Below are 18,010 nucleotides of genomic sequence, written 5' to 3'. Positions count from 1 at the left end.
CCCATTCCTTAGTGTCTCTCTCTCTCTCTCTCTCTCTCTCTCTCTCTCTCTCTCTCTCTCTCTCTCTCTCTCTCTCTCTGCCTCCCCCTGTCTCTTTCCCCTCCATCTCTCTCTTTCCCCTGCTTCTGGGGCTATGAGACCCCCTCCAATCATAGAGGCCAGGTCTGGGCTGGTCAACAAGTACCGGTTGAACCTTTTGCTATATGGTTGAGGGCACCGAGGGACATGTGGTGGCGAATTGCTATATATGTCTGTTTTCTGTTTGTTATATGTGAGTGCCCTCGCCCCTTCTTTAGCTCCGCAGTCCCCTTCTGACGTCTTATATGTATATTGTAACCTGACCCCTGTTTACCCCAACAGTGTGTCCATCTTCCTCTAAGCTCTGAGAACGCCAAACTCCAGGTACAGGATGAAAGTAAGGATACATACGGTGAGGGCTGAGAATCGCTGCAGAGCCCTGGGAAGCTGGCAAGGAACCTGGAGGCCGGGGCTCGGCGGGGGAGGTGGGGGAGGTGGCGCGGCCTGCCCCGCCCCCGTGCTTCCCGCTCTAGGCGCCAGGGGTCGCTCCGCCTGCGGCCGCTTATAGTGGCTCCTGCCGCGCAGCGACTCACACCACCCGCACTGCTGCCGGGGAGGAAGGTTAGGGACGCAGAGAGGGAGAGCGCTTGCGGGAGAGGGACGCCTGGCTAGGGCTCTGAGGAGGGCTGAGGCCACGGCTACTGAAGGAGGCAGGTAGTGCTTTCCAAGAGCTAGAGTGCAAAATCTCCGACGAGGTCGCGTCCAGTGAGAACCTCAGCCCCTACCCCCAGCAGCTCAGAGCCTGGGACGTCGGGAGAGCGGAGAGAGGTCTCAGGTCTAGCGGGGAGAAATCAGCGAGGGGAGCCCGGGATCCAGACAGCACCATTCACAAGAAAGCAACTGTCTAGAGAGCTGGAGCCCCAGACCTGTGAAAAACCAGCCGTCCAAGAAGCTGCGGGTCTCAGGTGCCCTGGATCATTAGAACTGCACCCGCGGGTATTATCAGACTATAGGTTCTGAACCATCAAGGGCTGTCCTTGGCCCAACCCACCGGGGAGATTGCCACCCTGACAGGCGGTTTGGGAAACAGCGCTGCTGTGACAGGAGGAAGCCGCCGGGGCAAGGTGGTCCGGAACAGCCGTCGGGAGATCCAGACCCGGGCCCGAGCCCGCGGAGAGCCCCGGGCCTCCGCCGCCATTGCGCCCAAAAGTGAGGAGGATTTGCTGGCCCTGGCCGCGTCACGGCTGAGCCGCCGCAAGCGGGTGGCCGGCGCGGCCGTCGGGGTGGCCATGGTGCTGTTGCTGCTGGTAGCCATCCCGCTACTGGTGCACAGCTCTCGCGGACCAACACACTATGAGATGCTGGGTCGCTGTCGCATGGTGTGTGACCCCCACGCACCCCGAGGACAAGGCCCCGACGGTTTGCCCGCCTCGGTGCCTCCCTTCCCTCCGGGTGCCAAGGGAGAAGTGGGTCGGCGAGGGAAGGCTGGCCTGCGGGGGCCACCAGGACCCCCAGGTCCTAGAGGTCCCCCTGGAGAGCCAGGCAGGCCAGGTCCCCCAGGTCCTCCTGGCCCAGGCCCTGGAGGGGCAGCGCCCCCTGCAGGCTATGTACCCCGAATTGCCTTCTACGCGGGTCTTCGGCGGCCTCACGAGGGTTATGAAGTGTTGCGCTTTGACGATGTGGTAACCAACGTGGGCAACGCTTACGAGGCAGCCAGCGGCAAGTTCACCTGTCCCATGCCAGGCGTCTACTTCTTCGCTTACCATGTGCTCATGCGCGGCGGCGACGGCACCAGCATGTGGGCCGATTTGATGAAGAACGGGCAGGTGAGATTGCCCCTCTACTTAGCCTCAGATCTTACTAATGACTTCCTGAAACTCCCTGTGCTCGCTTTACAGCCCAGCTCCTCCACTCAGACGCTACCAAGGTATCCAAGAATGCCAGGCTACCAAAAAAAAAAAAAAAAAAAAAAAGTATGTCACCTTAATTTAGTCACAGGGGAGGAACTGGGGGTCTGGAAAAGAAAATCAGCTGTGGAAAGTCCCATGGGGCACTAAAACGTTAGGACTAGAACTCAGAATGCAAACAAATGTCTGTGCAGCCTCACCCTCACACTCCAACCTCCAACTGCCCCTTGCCAAATCAAATGTCCTCGGTGTCTGGCCCACCTTAGCCTCTTCTCTCCTCCTGCCTTGAGCTGCCCTCTCTGCTGGCCAGTCCTCTCGGGACAGTGGGCTTCCCAGCTCTAGCATGGAACAAAGCTATTGGAGAATCTGTTTCCAAGGAATTGGAATGGCATATCTTGTTTTGGGTAGTGGCAGACTTCCCTCAGGCGAAGCCGTTTAGCTTGGATTTTTCAAAGAAAGGGGGAGGAGGAGAAAAACACTAGCTTGCCCACTTGCTAGGTCCTATTTGTTCATCCCCAGGGATTGGGACCAAACCTAGACCAACCCTTGCCCTCAGCTAACACTGAGGCAGTCTGTAGGCAGATGTGGGAAATGGTCTGCCAGCTCAGGGGCCACATAGGTGGGGGGATGAGGCAATTTAGGTTTGGGTTTGGGAAAAAAAAGCTAGGAAGAAGTGGACAGGGAGAAAGGAGGCCTGGTCTAGGGCCCTACACCCCCCCCCCTGATAACCTCTCAGATCGCACTAGATGGTACTACCAGTGGGTAGTCAAAACCATAGCCCTCACCCCCAGAGAGAGTTTGAACAAGCCGGATGCCAGTAGGCTCCGGTGGAAGGAGCTGCCTGTACTCTGCAGGGAGAGGAAGGTTTGGGCTGAGCAGTGACCTCTGAGTGTTCCACAGCGGGTGGGGGGATGAGGGGGGCAGGCCTACTCCTCAGGGAGTAGCCTAAGCCTTGAGCCCTGGTACTCAGCTGAAAACCTGCGGGATCCTAAGGCGACACCACTCCAGCCCATCTTCTGCTTCATCTTTGGGTGGTGGTGGGATGGGGTGGGGGGCTGTTCCTGGCAAGGCCTCCCCCTGGAGCCTAAGGAAGGGGAGTTGTCAGGGCATGTGAGTCCTCATGCCATTGACAGTGATTGCAAGGAAGTGAGTGTCCACGTGACCCCAGTGGTGTTTCTGTGACTGTGGAAAGCCAAAGTGTAAGTAGAGCTCGGTGTCTTCCTGCTGGTGGCACCGGGTAGGCAGACTTGGTCTGTGCCAGGAGTCTGGGAGGAGATTGGAGTGTGTTGGTTTTGGAAGGGGGTGGGGTGGTGCAGCTCCCACTCTGTATTCCAAGGAGCCGACACTGCGGCCCTGGGAATGGTAAATAATGATTAGAATAATGATGAATAATTAATGATTTAATAACCAGTCCCAATGGGACGGAAACTGAGGGAAGGGGCTGGCAGTGTGATTGCTGCAGCAGACCAGAGATTAAGACCAAAGGGAAACCTCCCACATGGTGGGGGACCAGGTAACACTCCACTGGGAAATTAGAGCCCAGGAGGCCAAAGGGAAACAGTCCACTCTCCTATTGGTTCAAGCCAGGTGTAACAGACACATGTGTGCCCCAACACCTCAGGAAAGCTGGTTTAGCCAGCATGGATCCTGAAAGGATCCTGAGTGCTAATTCTTTTTTTTTAGCATGAGAATACCAATTCTGCAAAAAATATTTTCTGTATACAAAACATGGCTCTGAACTCACTTCTGAGAGTTTAATCTTAACTATCTTATGAGGTAGATTTCATTGCTCTAGTACAAGCCCAGAGAAGCCGTGACATGTGTACCCAAGTCAAACCTGAGAAGCCCTGAGGTCTCCTAGCTCAGTGGTTCCAACCTTCCTAATGCTACAACTTTTTTGTTTGTTTGTTTGTTTGTTTGTTTTGTTTTTGTTTTTTGAGACAGGGTTTCTCTATGTAGTCTTGGCTGTCCTGGACTCCCTTTGTAGACCAGGCTGGCCTCGAACTCACAGCGATCCGCCTGCCTCTGCCTCCCGAGTGCTGGGATTAAAGGCCTGCGCCACCACACCCAGTTTACTACAACTCTTAATACAGTTCCTTCTGTTTTGTTGAGCCTCAGCCTTAAATTTTGTTGCCATTTCATATCTGCTACTGTTAAGAACTGTAATATAAGCTGGCCCACCCGTGGTGGCGCACACCTTTAATCCCAGCACTCGGGAGGCAGAGGCAGGATTGCTGTGAGTTTGAGGCTAGCCTGGTCTACAAAGGGAGTCTAGGACAGCCAAGGCTACACAGAGAAAGCCTGTCTCAAAAAAACCAAACAACAACAAAAAACCCAAAAGAATTGTAATATAATGCCTGAGGGTTGATCCCAACACACAGGTTGAGAACTGCTGTTTGGTCCCAACCTACCCCTGTATAAACCATCCTTGCTCTAGCAGCCACCCAACTCAGCCTCCTTAGTGAATTCCGCTCTGCGCAGGACATGAGGATTGTGGGGCTGCTTTTCTGTCCCACTTCACTAGGTCCGGGCCAGCGCCATTGCTCAGGATGCGGATCAGAATTACGACTACGCCAGCAACAGCGTCATCCTGCACCTAGATGTGGGTGATGAGGTGTTCATCAAGCTGGACGGTGGAAAGGTGCACGGCGGCAACACCAACAAATACAGCACCTTCTCGGGGTTCATCATCTACCCAGACTGAGCCCAGCACCTCACACACTCTCATGTTCGGTCACCGCCCCTTTGACCCCTCGCTCCAATCCACACCCACTTCCAGCTAGCCCTCCCCACGGCCCCATCCTCCGAGCCTGCGGACTCTCCCGCTCCCGAGGCCACCTAAGCGGGGTGGGTGGATTCCTGGGGCTCAAAGGTTTTAAGTGGCTGGGGGAGTTGAGAGGTGGGAAGACCCAATAAAGAGAGCAGCTTACGGAGGAACCACCTCATGTGCTCCAGAGAGACCGAGGTTGTGGCTTTCCCTTCTTTCTGGAGTTGGGGAAGACTCCCAGGCCAAAAGGAGCATCCTGGCAGGGAAGGACAGAAACAGAAGGAGCCTGTCTAGGTGAGAGGAGACTGGCACAGGTTGGATGGCGGACCTCAGTAGCCACTTTTTCCTTCCCCCTCCTTCATCTCCATTTTCCAGGCTCCAGACACAGGCAGCCTTCCGGTGACCTGGAAGACTTCCTTTCTAGCATTTAAACCCCATTTTGTATAGTCCTCATCCCAACCCTCTCCGGGCTAGGTCTTGGAGCTACAGATACGGTTACTTCTTTCAATAAAGTGAGGTTGGGGATTGTGTGTGTCTGCCTATCTTGGTGCAGAGTTGGAGAAAAGGTGTTGGGGTGGCCTGACACCTGAGAGGACGCCCACCCTGCCTGTCAGTCACTGCTGGGAGATTGATTAATGCAGCTAAGCCTGGCCAGGCCTGCTTGTGCAGAAGGGGAGGAGCGCAGCTTCACCTTTGATGTGTGCAATGGAGGGGAGCATTGCAGGTACAGTGTGGAAGATTCTAAAGGCAAAGGTTTGGAGTGCCTGCATGAGAATTCTAGTGGCTTTTTTCTTCTTTGTTGTTGGTCTGTTTGTGGCCTTCTTTCTTCTATTATTTATTTTTGGCTTTTTGAGACAGGGTTCCTTTGTGTAGCCCTGCCTGTCCTGGACTTGTTTTGTAGATCAGGCTGGCCTTGAACTCACAGGAGTTCTATCTGCCTCTGCCTCCAGAGTGCTGGGATTACAGGCATGTGGCACAGTGCCCAGCCCTTTTTCTACTTTGAGATGAGTCATAGCTTTCTGCCCAGAGTGGCCTCCAATTCTTGGGTTCAAGTGATCCTCCTGCCTTAAACAGAGATACTTTAGATGAGAAAATGGCTGGTGGCACCTGGGGTGGGGCTGTCCTCAGAGGGGACAGGTTCCACAAGTCCCCCTAACCAACTCAAGAATTAGCTGAAGAGGGCTGGATGGCTACTTTGAGGACAGTGCTTAGTCCCCTACACTGTCCCACACTGCCACCATGTGGGCCACTGGAGAGCAACAGCAGTAGCTGTCCTAGGCAAACACTTGGAATTTATAGTAACTTTATTAAAGGATAAAAGGTCCCAGTCCAATGGTCAGACCAACAATAAATAAGGCTAAAAGGAAGGTTTGAGTGCAGCAGGGTGGAGGCCAGATTCATGCCGGGGAGTCTTGTGGGACCACAGAACCAACTGGAATGAAATGCTGGAGAAAGAGAAAAAAAAAAAAGAGGCTTTGCCATAATGCCACTTCTCCATAGAGGAAGCAAGGTCAGCCCTGCCACTGTCCTGTAGGCTTGCTGCATGTCTCGTCTGGCTGTATATTGAAGGCTCACCAGGGTGTCCTGCCAGTCAAGCATCGTGGCCACAGGGTTAGTGCAGATCCGCGTGGGCCCTGGAGGTGGGGTTCGGCTAGTGTAAAAGGCGCACTCATCATCCAGGCGAGATTCGTGGAAGCAGTGGAGGGCGGTGAGACAGGCTTGGAGGTGCTGCCTCAGAGCCAGGGTTCGAGGGACCAGACTGTGGGGGCCTGAAGGCCGTGGACACTTCAGAAGGGCCTCTGGAGTTCCAGCCCCTCTGGCTGCTGCCCCCTCCCCTGCCTGATGAGGACAGCCTGCTAGAAGCACAGGGTGGGAGAACTCTTCACAAGGGGGCCAGAGGAAAGCAAGCATGGCATGGGCCGGTGCAAGGCAAGGCCCACTCCCAGAGAAAGGACCTTCCCTTCAGGTCTTTCCCCAGCCCGATTGCTTACCTGAATGGCCCGTTGGGGACCTTGAAGCCTGCAGTGAGCAGATAGGGGGACTGGCACAGAGTGGGCTTTGTGACACGAAAGTCAAGCTGGTGGTTGCTGGAGGCCCCTGACTGCAGCAGGACTTTGGGATACACTCTGGGCTTCTACCTTCCACAGCACAGGCTGCTGATGCGCCCAGCTCTATGCTAGGGCAGGCCTCGGGAGGCCCAGACTGGCCCTGGCAACTAGGCAGAAGGGGTCCAGGCAGTGCTGGAGGGCAAGGCTCTGGCGGCTGTGGCCCAGCTCTGCCACACGGCTCTGGAGGCTTCAGTTCTGTGGGAGAGCAGGGCTGAGCCACCTTTGTCTCCTCCCCAGGGCAGGCCTGTGGCTCCCCATGCTTTTCTGCAGGGAGGGGCTGAGGCTCCTCACACCCTTCTGCAGGGAGAGGCTCTGTCCCGCCAGAGTGTTTTGACAATCCAAGGAGGGAAGCTTGACTCAGAGTTCTAGAAACCTCCGCCATCAGGGGCTGAAGTTCAGTCAGCTCTAGGGCAGAGGCCCCATTCAGAGGGGCCCGCCTGTCCGCTGCCAGCCCCTCTACCTCCTTCCGCAGTAGCTGCTGCAGAATGCTGATGCGCTGTGGTGGGAGAGAGCACCCCAGTGTGTCATCACTGTGTGTTCACAGGTCTCCCCACACGCCCCACCTTTCCTCCCAGCTCCTCCTTCCCCAGTTCTCTCTCTCTCCCTCTATCCTGTGTAGCCCTGGCTGTCCTGGACTCGCTTTGTAGACCAGGCTGGCCTCGAACTCACAGCAACCCGCCTGCCTCTGCCTCCCAAGTGCTGGGGTTAAAGGCGTGGGCCATCACGCCGGGCTTCCCCAGTCTTCTCAGGGTGCAGATGCCACCAAAGCTACAGGCCACCTGCATCTTTATCTCCTGGTGGTTGGAGGTTCTGTTGGAGTGAGGTGCAGCAGTGCTTGCCACAGGTGCTTTCCCGGATCCCTTCTGCAATGTAATGCAACTCTCTTGTTCAAACAACCTTACAGCAATCTGTTCCTGCCACACAGAAGGAAAGACGGTTTGGTGAGGAAGCCAGATTAAGGTGGAAGGAATACTATCCTCATCCTCCTGAGGAGTGCATCCAAGCTCCCTGGTGGCTCTTTTGTTTTTGTTTTCTTTTCTTTTCTTTTTTCTATTTGGTTTTTCAAGACAGGGTTTCTCAGTGTAATAGCTCTAACTGTCCTGGAACTCTCTTTGTAGACCAAGCTGGCCTCGAACTCACAGAGATCCTCCTGCCTCTGCCTTCCGAGTGCTGGGATTAAAGGTGTGCACCACCACACCTGGCTTTTCGTTTGTTTTTGAGACAGTTTTCCTATGTTATCTTGGCTGTCCTGGACTCACTTTGTAGACCAGGCTGGCCTCAAACTCAGTGATCCTCCTGCCTCTGCCTCCCGAGTGCTGGGATTAAAGGTGTGCGCCACCATGCCCAGCTTTTGTTTCTTGTTTTTGGAGAATTGAGGCCCAGGTTGTGGAGATGCACACATATCCACCCATACACGCACATGTGCTCAAGCGTGCACACACAAGGAATTTTTTTCAAAGTTTGAGATTAGTAGAAGACAGAGACAGACAGACATTCTAAACATAGACTAAGAAAGACAGATGGAGAGGCGAGAAGCAAGTATACCTACCTCAAATCACAAGGCTGCCAGCCCGCCAGGCCAGTGCACAGCACCAAAACAAGATCTCAGTACAGGACTACAGGAAGGCTTTTGACACTTACCCAGGGCAGGGCAGGCTCTTCAGGGGAGGTATGAGGGGAGAGGTGGCCACTGAGCCACTGGGCCTGTGTCAGACAGGACAGATCATCCATGAGTTAGACCCACTCTCCTCCAGCCTGTCTTAAAGACCCCTCCCCATGCAGGGCCTGCCTTCCCCTTTCCCGACCATGCAGTGCCTGCCTGCCCCTCTCCCTTCCTCATGGGCCACACCAGTTACCTCCTCTGCTCTCACCTGTTGCGCTCTGGGTACTGACCGGAGAGGTGTGAGTTGGGTTTTTGGTCGAGGGGTGCAGCGTTTCAAGGATGAATATGCTGTCTGGGGAGAGATGTGGGCGCTGAGCAGAGCTCTCTAGCCTTGCTCCCAAGCCTGCCCGGCCTAAGAGTTGCCAGTACAAACTGCAGCCGAGAGGCCTGGGGAACGAGCACCCTGAGCCTGTCTGAAAGGTGATGGGTTAGTGACGAAAGGTGGCACTACCTGGCCAGCCATGGGCTGGGCTACAGGACAGGAAAGGCCATCAGATGGGAGTCACCAGTGAGGAAAAAAGCAGGAAGTGTAGCCATTCTGAATTTACTTTCCAAGGTCTTATTCTTGTTTTCCACCAAGAAGCAATTACTTTTCTTTTTAAGAATTTTTTAAAAAAAGATTTATTATGTATGCAGTACTCTGCCCACATGTGTGCCTGCACTCCAGAAGAGGGCACCAGATCTCATTATAGATGTTGTGAGCCACCATGTGGTTGCTGGGAAGAGCAGACAGTGCTCTTAGCCTCTGAGCCACCTCTCCAGCCCTTTTTTTCTTTTTTCAAAAATAGGGTCTCATGTAGCTAAGAAGTTCTAAGGCTTGGAACTTCTGATCCCTGCCTCCTCGTCCCATGTCAACTATGGTTCCTTACTCACACTTTGCCCTGGACTTTCCAGTCAGCCCAGGAAAGAGTCACCTGGACCCTCCTCTTCTTTTCTAGGCTTCACTGTCACTGGCTTATTTTGCTGGCTCGCAAACACTAGATGTGCTCTCTCCTCAGGGCCCCTTGGTTAAACACCTCTATTTCTCCTCCTTTTTTTTAACTCTACTGCTCATATCCTCAATTCCTGGTCGCTACTCAAACCTCCTCTTCTCAACAACAGTGCCTGGGACAAACTGCATTTTATAAAACAGAGTACTCAGTGTCTTCTTTAAGAACATTAAAAGACATATATATTTTTAAAATTTATGTGTGGTGTGTTAGGTGCCCAGGAAGGCCAGAATAGGGCATCAGAGCCCCGGAAGTGGGAGTTACGGGCAGTTGTAAGTTGGCCAATGCGAGCTAAGTCTCCATCATCTGCCACATACTCACACCCCCCCCCCTTTTTTTTTTTGGTTTTTTTGAGACAGGGTTTCTCTGTGTAGCCTTGCTTGTCCTGGACTTTGTTATAACTAGGACCAGCTTTGTGGATCAGGCTGGCCTTGAACTCACAAAGATCCACCTGCCTCCTAAGTGTTGGGATTAAAGGCGTGCACCACCACCGGCCAGCCATAGCGTTCATTTTTATTTTATATGCGTTGTATGTCTACGGGTGTCAGATTTTAGAGTTACAGACAGTTGTGAGCTGTCATGTGGGTGCTGGGAACTGAACCCAGGTCCTCTGGAAGAACAGTCAGTGCTTCCAACCACTGAGCCATCCCTCCAGCCCAACACCTTTCATTTTTAAAGGCAGGATCTTACTGTATAGCCCAGGCTGTCCTGGAATTCGCCATGGAGCAGCCTAGACTGTCCTCTAACTTGCAATTCTCCTGCCTCTAGAGTACTGGGTTACAGTCATCTACCACCATGCATGGCTCTAAACTACCAATATTTGACTCCAATTCCTTCTCCCAAACCCTTTCAGTGCCTTACATATTTAGGCCACATCACAGGCTGACACCCTATATACTTTACATGTGTACATATGTATTTTATTTATTTATCTAGCCTCCGTTGAGAATATGCATACTCTGGACCTAGAACCCTTTCTGCATTCAAAAGCCCTGAGTACATAGTTGTGCAATGAAGGGATTAATAGTTTTGTTGGTAAGTGTTGTCTGTGGCTCCGCCTCAGCACTAATTTGATGGTGACACACATACCAGTTTGTCACTTCTCACCCCAGGCCCCAGATACCAACTGAAGGGAATCAGGTTCATTCTGAAGGGGGCTTGGTTCCCAACCCCAGCAAACTAAGACCAGATAACATCCGCGTCCTGGGTCTGCCAACTCTACCCCCAACCCTCCGTGCCTCTGTAGAGCAGCCCGCCCCACCCCACGAGGGTATCTTCTCACCCTGGTGTGTGTAGGGCTCTCTCTTACTAGTACTCGTTTAGCCAGGCCCAGGAGGGCTTTTCCTTCTCCATCTGCGTGAGGGGCGGCCTCCTGCTCTCCTCCGAGGGGTAAGGAAGCTGGGAGGAGAGATGACATTTGCAGCGTTACCGAGAACAGTGCAGTCTACCCGTCGGCAACCCCTGAGAGCCCATAATACCTTGGCAAGTACTTATCAGTCCAAATGCCCTGAGTGGGCTGGAGATAGCCATGGCTCGTAAGGGATTAGGACAGAACACAGTGGACATTCAGTCTTGCAGGAAGTGGCAGGCAGAGGGCAGAAACAGAGACACATACAAGCAGGCCAACCTCTGACCTAGCCAGGAGGTCTCGTCTGTTCTGTGTGTATGGGTGTGTGTTTCTGGGGTGTGAATGCTAGGCAAGACTTAGTTTACCACTCAGTTAGCCCCCAGCTTCTTCCTCACCCCAGTCCTCAAGGCCTGTTGACCTTTTCCGTGTCTTATTCCCGGGGCAGGCAGTTCACTCACCCTTGCTTTGTTCATATACCCAGACAAACTCACCAGGGTGAACTGGGGTCTTCGGGAACAGTCTTGGGGCCTGGCTTGCTGAAGTCCTGCTGACAGTATAACAGCCACCCCTGAGTGTCAGGGCTGGGCCTTTGCCAAGAGCATTACAAACACGTCTCACTGCATTCCCAGGAGAGCCTCTAACAGTGCAAATGTTACCCTTGCTTGTGGGATGCAGAAGCAGAAACCCCGACAGGCCAAGGCAAGCTTGCACAGCGAGCGGTGGCTATGAGAGCCCTGAACCCTGTTCTGGGGCTTACGGTGCCAGTGACGTGCTTTGCCCTCCCCTTCTGGGTTGAAAGAGAATCTGCTGCTTCCCTTACCGGCCGCCGCCGCCGCCGCCACATGTCTCTCTTCTTAGCTCCTGTAGACCGGGGTGCGCAGAGGGGTAGAAAGAAGGGCCTGAAGGTTGATTCTGATTGCAGAGCAAGACATGAAAGCAGAGTAAGCAGTGGGCCCCTAACCAGACACGAATGCAACCCATCTCTCCCAAGGGACACTCCCCTCTTGAGACACTGTCCCAGGGCCCGCTTTGTGCCTGGGTGTCAGCCCCTCAAGGGTACTCACTGAAGCCTCACACAAAGTACGGTCTCGGGGTCCTGGTCCCTCCAGTCTTGAGAAGCAGGAAGCCCGTGCGGGATCCAGTTGATGGACCGGGGTCCTGGGAGCCAGGTATGCAGAACACCGTGCACTCTGGGAGGCCAAGGAAGGCTATTAGCAAGAGGTTGGCACGCCCCCTCAGTCCATGCGTCCACCCGGCAGCCTGGTCTCATCCTTCTCATTACCTGGCCCCTCCGGGTGGTGCCTCCCTTGCTCCCTCGAACTAGTACTCTCTGAGCCAGACTGGACCGGAACCCCAGGGGACAGCTCTTCACCCCCTCACCTGACAGGATGGTGGCCAGGGCTGCAGGGTCAGCAACAAACTCTATAGCCCCTGTGGCCTCTGAAAGGGAAGAGACAGCATTAGGAGAAACGGGAATAGGGGCGCTGAGGGGTAGGTGACCCTAGCAACAGTGTGCAAAAGAAACATACGCAAGCTTCATGGTGCACACCTGGTAATCCCAGAATTTAGGATACCAAGGTAGGAGAACAAGCCGTTCAAGGCCAGCCACCATGGCATGGAGAGCTCAAACAAAGCCAGACCTTGAGAGACGCGAAGAGAGAGACCACGAAGGTGAACCCAGCTCACTAATTACTTGAAGAAAGCCGGGTGTGGTGCTACACACCTTTAATCCCAGCACTTGGGAGGCAGAGGCAGGCAGATAGAGGGCAGCCTGGTCTACACAGCAAGTTCCAGGACAGCCAGAGCTACACAGAGAAACTCTGACTCTAAAAATAAAATAAGGGCTGGAGAGATGGCTCAGTGGTTAAGTGTGCCACCTGCTCTTCCAAAGGTCCTGAGTTCAATTCCCAGCAAGCACATGGTGGTTCACAACCATCTGTAATGTGATCAGATGCCCTCTTCTGGTCTGCAGGTGTACATGCAGGCAAAACACTGTATACATAATAAATAAATAAATCTTAAAATAAAATAAAATAAAACAAAAAAGTTTGAAGAGTTTCATGCAAGCCATTACTCTAACCATTGGGTTAAAAGATAAAAACAACAATCTTGTCATACAGAAGGCATGACTGGGGGTTGGAGAGCATGGAAACAGTGTTCTTGCATAGGACAGGGGTTCAGTTTTCAGTACCTGTGTCAAGGAGCCTAGAACTCCAGCTCCAGGACAATCCAATGTCTCCGGCCTCCACAGACACCTGCACTCCACACATACACACCTCACATACACATAATTAAAAATAATCCTCTTTTTAGGGGCTGCAGAGATGGTTAAGAGTACTGGATACTCTTTCAGGAGACCTGAATTCTTTTTTTCCCCTCTTTTGAGACAGGATTTCTCTGTGTAGCCCTGGCTGTCCTGGCCTCACTTTGTACACCAGGCTGGCCTCAAACTCACAGAGATCCACCCACCTGGTCCTACAAAGTGAGTTCCTGGCCAACCAGAGCTGTTACACAGAGAAACCCTGTCTCACAAAGAAAAAAGGACAAAGAAAAAGGAAGAGTTCAAACTGAAGTATGGACAAATTATGAAGAACCAGCATAACTCTGAGCCAATGATGAGAGCTGCTGAAAGGCACCAAGAGAGGCAGCGACTTTTTTTTTTTTTTTTTTTTTTTTTTTGAGACATAGTCTCATTGTGCAGCCTGGGCTGTCCTGGAACTCACTACGTAGACCAGGCTGGCCTCCAATTCACAGACACCATCTGCCTCTGCCTCCCACGTGCCGGGATTAGAGGCCTGGGCCCACATGACAGGCGAGAAATGACATTTTGCTTAAGGTATGCAAGACACCAGAAGGCATGCAAAGCCCCCCACTTTGCCTTCCCATTCTCACTCAGACAAGTAGGCTATGCCCAGGCCTCCAACAGATACCTGTCTGAGGATTTGATCCCCCAGAGCGAGGTTTTATTTCCCCCAAAGGGTTCCGGATCTGAGTGGTCCCCAATTTTTGTGATTTTTCTGTCTGGTGCAATGTTTTCGGTCTGAGGCCTGCTGTGTCAATGGGCAGATGTTGAGTACCGAGCGGTGGCTTCTGCGCCAGTCTCTGAGGGGAAAAAGGGGAAAAGCTGGGATTCAGCGTTGGGGTGCATTGCTGATGTATGACGCCTCCTTGTCGTCACCCATCACGCTCCCCCTTACCCTTGGGTCTTGGTTCTCCTGGTCCAGAGGGCACGACTTGACTGAGGGGGAATCTGGGCATCTTTGAGAAAGCACTGGAATCTTGCTAGGGGTGGGAGATACACCTCGGAGGTGGGGATCCTTCCTGGTTTGAAGGGTAGTCATGGCGGCTACAAGGGAGACGGGAGAAGACGAGAGAGACAGGACTGAGGACCAAAGCAAATCACCTCGCAAGCCATGGGTGCTGCTATCCCGATTCCTCCACCTTGGTCCCAATCCATGTGCCCGCCCACAAGTCCACACCGGCAGCAAGGCCGCTATCCTGGCTGGCTCCACCCAGGCACCCCAAGACTGCTATCTCGTCCCGGAACTCCAAAGTGCTCTCCACCCTAAGAACCCTCGGCAGGACTCATCCCTGTAAGATCCCCATGCTGCACCTTTCCAGGAGCCCACCGGGGTCACCCCTCCTCTCCCAGCTCTCTCACCGACCTCCTGGGTTTCTGTTTCTGCTGCTGCTGCTGCTGCTGCTGCTGCTTCTCCAGTTTGTAAAATACGCCAAGTTTGTGATTGGCTAGTTCCCGGTGACGCGAGGCGCGTGACGTCACTGGCAGTCATCCAATCCGCAGGCTCCGAAGGCGGGGCCAGAGAAGGGCAAATTGTGGAACCGCTTTCTGGCTGGGAAAAAAAAAAACTGACCAGCTCTGTCAGCCAATCGGAGAGCGGAGCGCGAGTGGCTGGATTAGGGGAAAGCCAGGGAGGTTGCAGTTCTGCTGCCCGGGAGGCGAGCCTGGACTGCAACGGGCATTATCGTCGTCTCGCGAGATCTGGACACAGCTGAAGGGCCTCGGAATTGTGGGAAGGGATGGCCATCGAGAATCACGTTGACCACAGTCTGAGCCTAGCGCAAAGTCGGGTTTTCAGGACGATTCCAGGAAGCACGGACACTTCTTGCTGGAGATGCTTCTGACGGGCGAGAGGGCTGGAGGTAACTGAACCGAGCCCAACAAGAACGAGGAGCCAAGAAATCTTTTGTCCTCAACCTGGTGGGGTGTGGTTAGATGCGGTGTGGCTGGAGCTCTGCTAACCGGCAATGACCACTCCTGTGTGGGTCTCCGCCTCTTTAGGTTGCCTGTCAGTGGTCTGGAGACAGGACTCGCTTCCTATTCACTGGCAGGCAGTTGTGAGGCTGCCAGATGGAGAATGGGAACAGACGATCGCGTGCGCGCGCACACACACACACACCTCACACTAGATCACTTCTGTCCCAGACTGGCCTCAAACTTGCAGCTTCCTGTTTCACCTTCCCACGTGTTAGGTTTGCAAGCACCCTGCAAAGAATTAACTGCTTCCGGATCTCCCCTTTCATACCCCATATCTTTTCACGCTTACGAACCTTTAAGCATCTTTAGAATTCAACTGTTGAGGGGGCTGGAGAGATGGCTCAGCGGATGCGCTTCCAGAGGTCCTGAGTTCAGTTCCCAGGAGCCACACGGGGGCTCATAACCATCTGTAATGCAATCTGATTCTCTCTTCTGGTGTCACACACACATTACTAAGAAAGAAAGAAAAAGAAATCAGCTGTTGAGCCAGAAATGGGGCTCATGGAGGCAGGTGGCTCTCTTGCATTCCTAGGTCATCAAGTCAGCTTGGTCTAAAAAGCGATTGTCTTTCCCAAATAGTTCACCTCTCCAGTCATATGCATACGTAAGCTTTTTTTTTCTTTTCTTTTTTGGTTTTTTGAGACAGGATTTCTCTGTGTAGCCTTGGCTGTCCTGGACTCGCTTTGTAGACCAGGCTGGCCTCGAACTCACAGCGATCCGCCTGCCTCTGCCTCCCGAGTGCTGGGATTAAAGGCGTGCGCCACCACGCCCGGCTGCATACATAAGCTTTTATTGCAATATATTTATATGCAATATAGTCTGGTGAGTGTTTCTCTCCCCTAACTCTTCGTGAATCCTCCCCACCTACGCAGCTGCACACCCTTTCCTTCTCCTTAGAAAACAGGCAAAACAAAACAAACACCGGAACAAAAAAGCAAAAGCGCAAGAAACACACACACAACCAAAACCCATAAAAATACAAAGTTGGAAACTGTAATACGCAAACAAAGACCAGTAAGACAAAAAATAAAATAAAATAAATTTTAAAAATGCCCAAACAAAGCAAGAAGTTGGCCAGGCCTTTAATCCCAGCACTTGGGAGGCAGAGGCAGGAGGATCACTCTGAGTTCAAGGCCAGGCTGGTCTACACACACACACACACACGCACACGCACCCGCACTAGTAAGAGAGGTGGCAGTCCTTAGGTGGGTTATGTAGAGAGACCATACCTATCAATCAATGTCCAGTCAGTTTTCTTTTTCTTTTTTTTTCTTCTTGCAGTGCTGTTAGCTCAAAGCCAGGGCCTGTGAATGCTGGGCAAGAGGTCTACCACTGAGTCACACCCCAGCTCTAACTCATTTGCACTTTAACAAACATTGTAACTCTTTTCTTCCTTTGTGGAGGAATGTAGTTGATTTTCTATCCAGCAGCCTCATTTGTTTGTTTTGTTTTGTTTTGAGACAAGGTCTCTCTTTCTGTAGATTGTCCTGGAACTTGCTATGTAGACCAGGCTGGCCTCAAAACTTAATTGGATCCACCTGCCTCTGACTCCAGAAAGCCAAGATTAAAGGTGCCAGCCACCTCACCCAGCTCTACACAGGAATGTTAATGAGCTCTTGGTACCCAGAGCTGCCCTATTCTGAACTCCGTGGGCACTACATTTATGTGGACTCAAAATAAAAATAAATATTTAAAAATATATATGTGTACACACACACATACATATATACAGATATATGTATGTGTATACACACACATATATATGTATATTATTGGAAAGGAAGAAGTTCAAGTTGAAGTAAGGACATATTTTAAAGAAACAACACAACCCAGAGCCAATGACCAACCCTGGGCCAATGACCCTGAAGGGGGCTGCTGAAAAAGCTCCGGGAGAGGTGGCTACTGGGCTGTTGTTTCTTCTTCTTCCTCCTCCTCCTTCTTTCTTTCTTTTTTTTTTTTTTTTTTTTTTTTTTTTTTTTTTTTTTTTGCCTATTTAAAAATTTTTATGTTGAGCATGGTGATGCATCCCATTAGTCCCAGCACTCAGAAGGCAGAAGCAAGTGGGTCTTCATGAGTTCGAGGCCAGCCTGGTTTACAGATCAGGTTCCAGGACAGCCAGGGCTATTACACAAGAAACCTTGTCTTGAAAAACAAAACAAAACAGCCAAGGCTACACAGAGAGACCCTGTCTAGAAAAACCAAAAAACAAACAAACAAACCAAATACATACATTTTTATGCTGGGAAGTGGTGGCACACACCTTTAATCTGAGCACTCAGGCAGAAGCAAGCAAATCTCTGAGTTCAAGGCCAGCCTGATCTACAGAGTGAGTTCTAGGACAGCCAGCACTATGCAATGAAACCTGTCTTTAAAAAAAAAAAAAAAAAAAAGCTGGGCAGTGGTGGCACACACCTTTAATCCCCGCACTCAGGAGGCAGAGGCAGGTGGATCACTGTGAGTTCGAGGCCAGCCTGGTCTACAAAGTGAGTCCAGGACAGCCAAGGCTACACAAAGAAACCCTGTCTCGAAAAACAAACAAAACAAGCCAGGCGTGGTGGCACACGCCTTTAATCCCGGCACTTGACAGGCAGAGGCAGGCGGATCGCTGTGAGTTCAAGACCAGCCTGGCCTACAAAGCAAGTCAAGGACAGCAAAGATAACATAGAGAAATCCTGACTCAAAAAAATATAAGAAGAAAAGAAAGAAAAACCAAAACAACAACAAAAAACCTTTTACGAGCGCTTCCCTTCCATATGCATGTGGAGTGCCTGTGGAGATCAGAAGAGGTGTTGGATCCCATAGAACTGGAATTCTGCGTGGCTGTGCTCTGACATGTAGATGCTGGGACTTGAATTCCTATCTTCTGCAAGAACAAGTGCTGTTAACCACTGAACCATCTCACCAGCCCCTTCTGTTGTTCTTATAAAGCAACCT

General features: G+C 52.2%; 2 protein-coding genes across 2 annotated transcripts; one reads left to right on the top strand and one right to left on the bottom strand.

The window, feature by feature from the left end:
• Window positions 1–629: 629 nt before the first annotated feature.
• On the top strand, window positions 630–4,752 carry C1ql4 (complement C1q like 4). The gene is made up of 2 exons (XM_051160324.1): window positions 630–1,844; window positions 4,450–4,752. Exons 1-2 carry the CDS (start codon window positions 1,308–1,310, stop codon window positions 4,627–4,629), a joined length of 717 nt encoding a protein of 238 aa, XP_051016281.1. The 5' UTR covers window positions 630–1,307; the 3' UTR covers window positions 4,630–4,752.
• Window positions 4,753–6,015: 1,263 nt separating this feature from the next.
• Troap (trophinin associated protein) lies at window positions 6,016–14,299 on the bottom strand. The gene is made up of 13 exons (XM_051160327.1): window positions 13,998–14,299; window positions 13,731–13,902; window positions 12,083–12,240; window positions 11,865–11,990; window positions 11,621–11,712; window positions 11,292–11,347; window positions 10,735–10,850; window positions 8,672–8,755; window positions 8,442–8,504; window positions 7,580–7,714; window positions 6,684–7,296; window positions 6,268–6,461; window positions 6,016–6,137 (listed from the first exon to the last, which is right to left on the bottom strand). The coding sequence occupies exons 1-13, from the start codon at window positions 14,139–14,141 to the stop codon at window positions 6,090–6,092; spliced, it is 2,001 nt and encodes a 666-aa protein (XP_051016284.1). The 5' UTR covers window positions 14,142–14,299; the 3' UTR covers window positions 6,016–6,089.
• Window positions 14,300–18,010: the final 3,711 nt, after the last annotated feature.

This window comes from Acomys russatus, chromosome 17 (genome assembly GCF_903995435.1).
Source record: "Acomys russatus chromosome 17, mAcoRus1.1, whole genome shotgun sequence".
Classification (NCBI taxonomy): Eukaryota; Metazoa; Chordata; class Mammalia; order Rodentia; family Muridae; genus Acomys; species Acomys russatus.
This window is presented reverse-complemented; position numbering and strand designations above follow the sequence as displayed.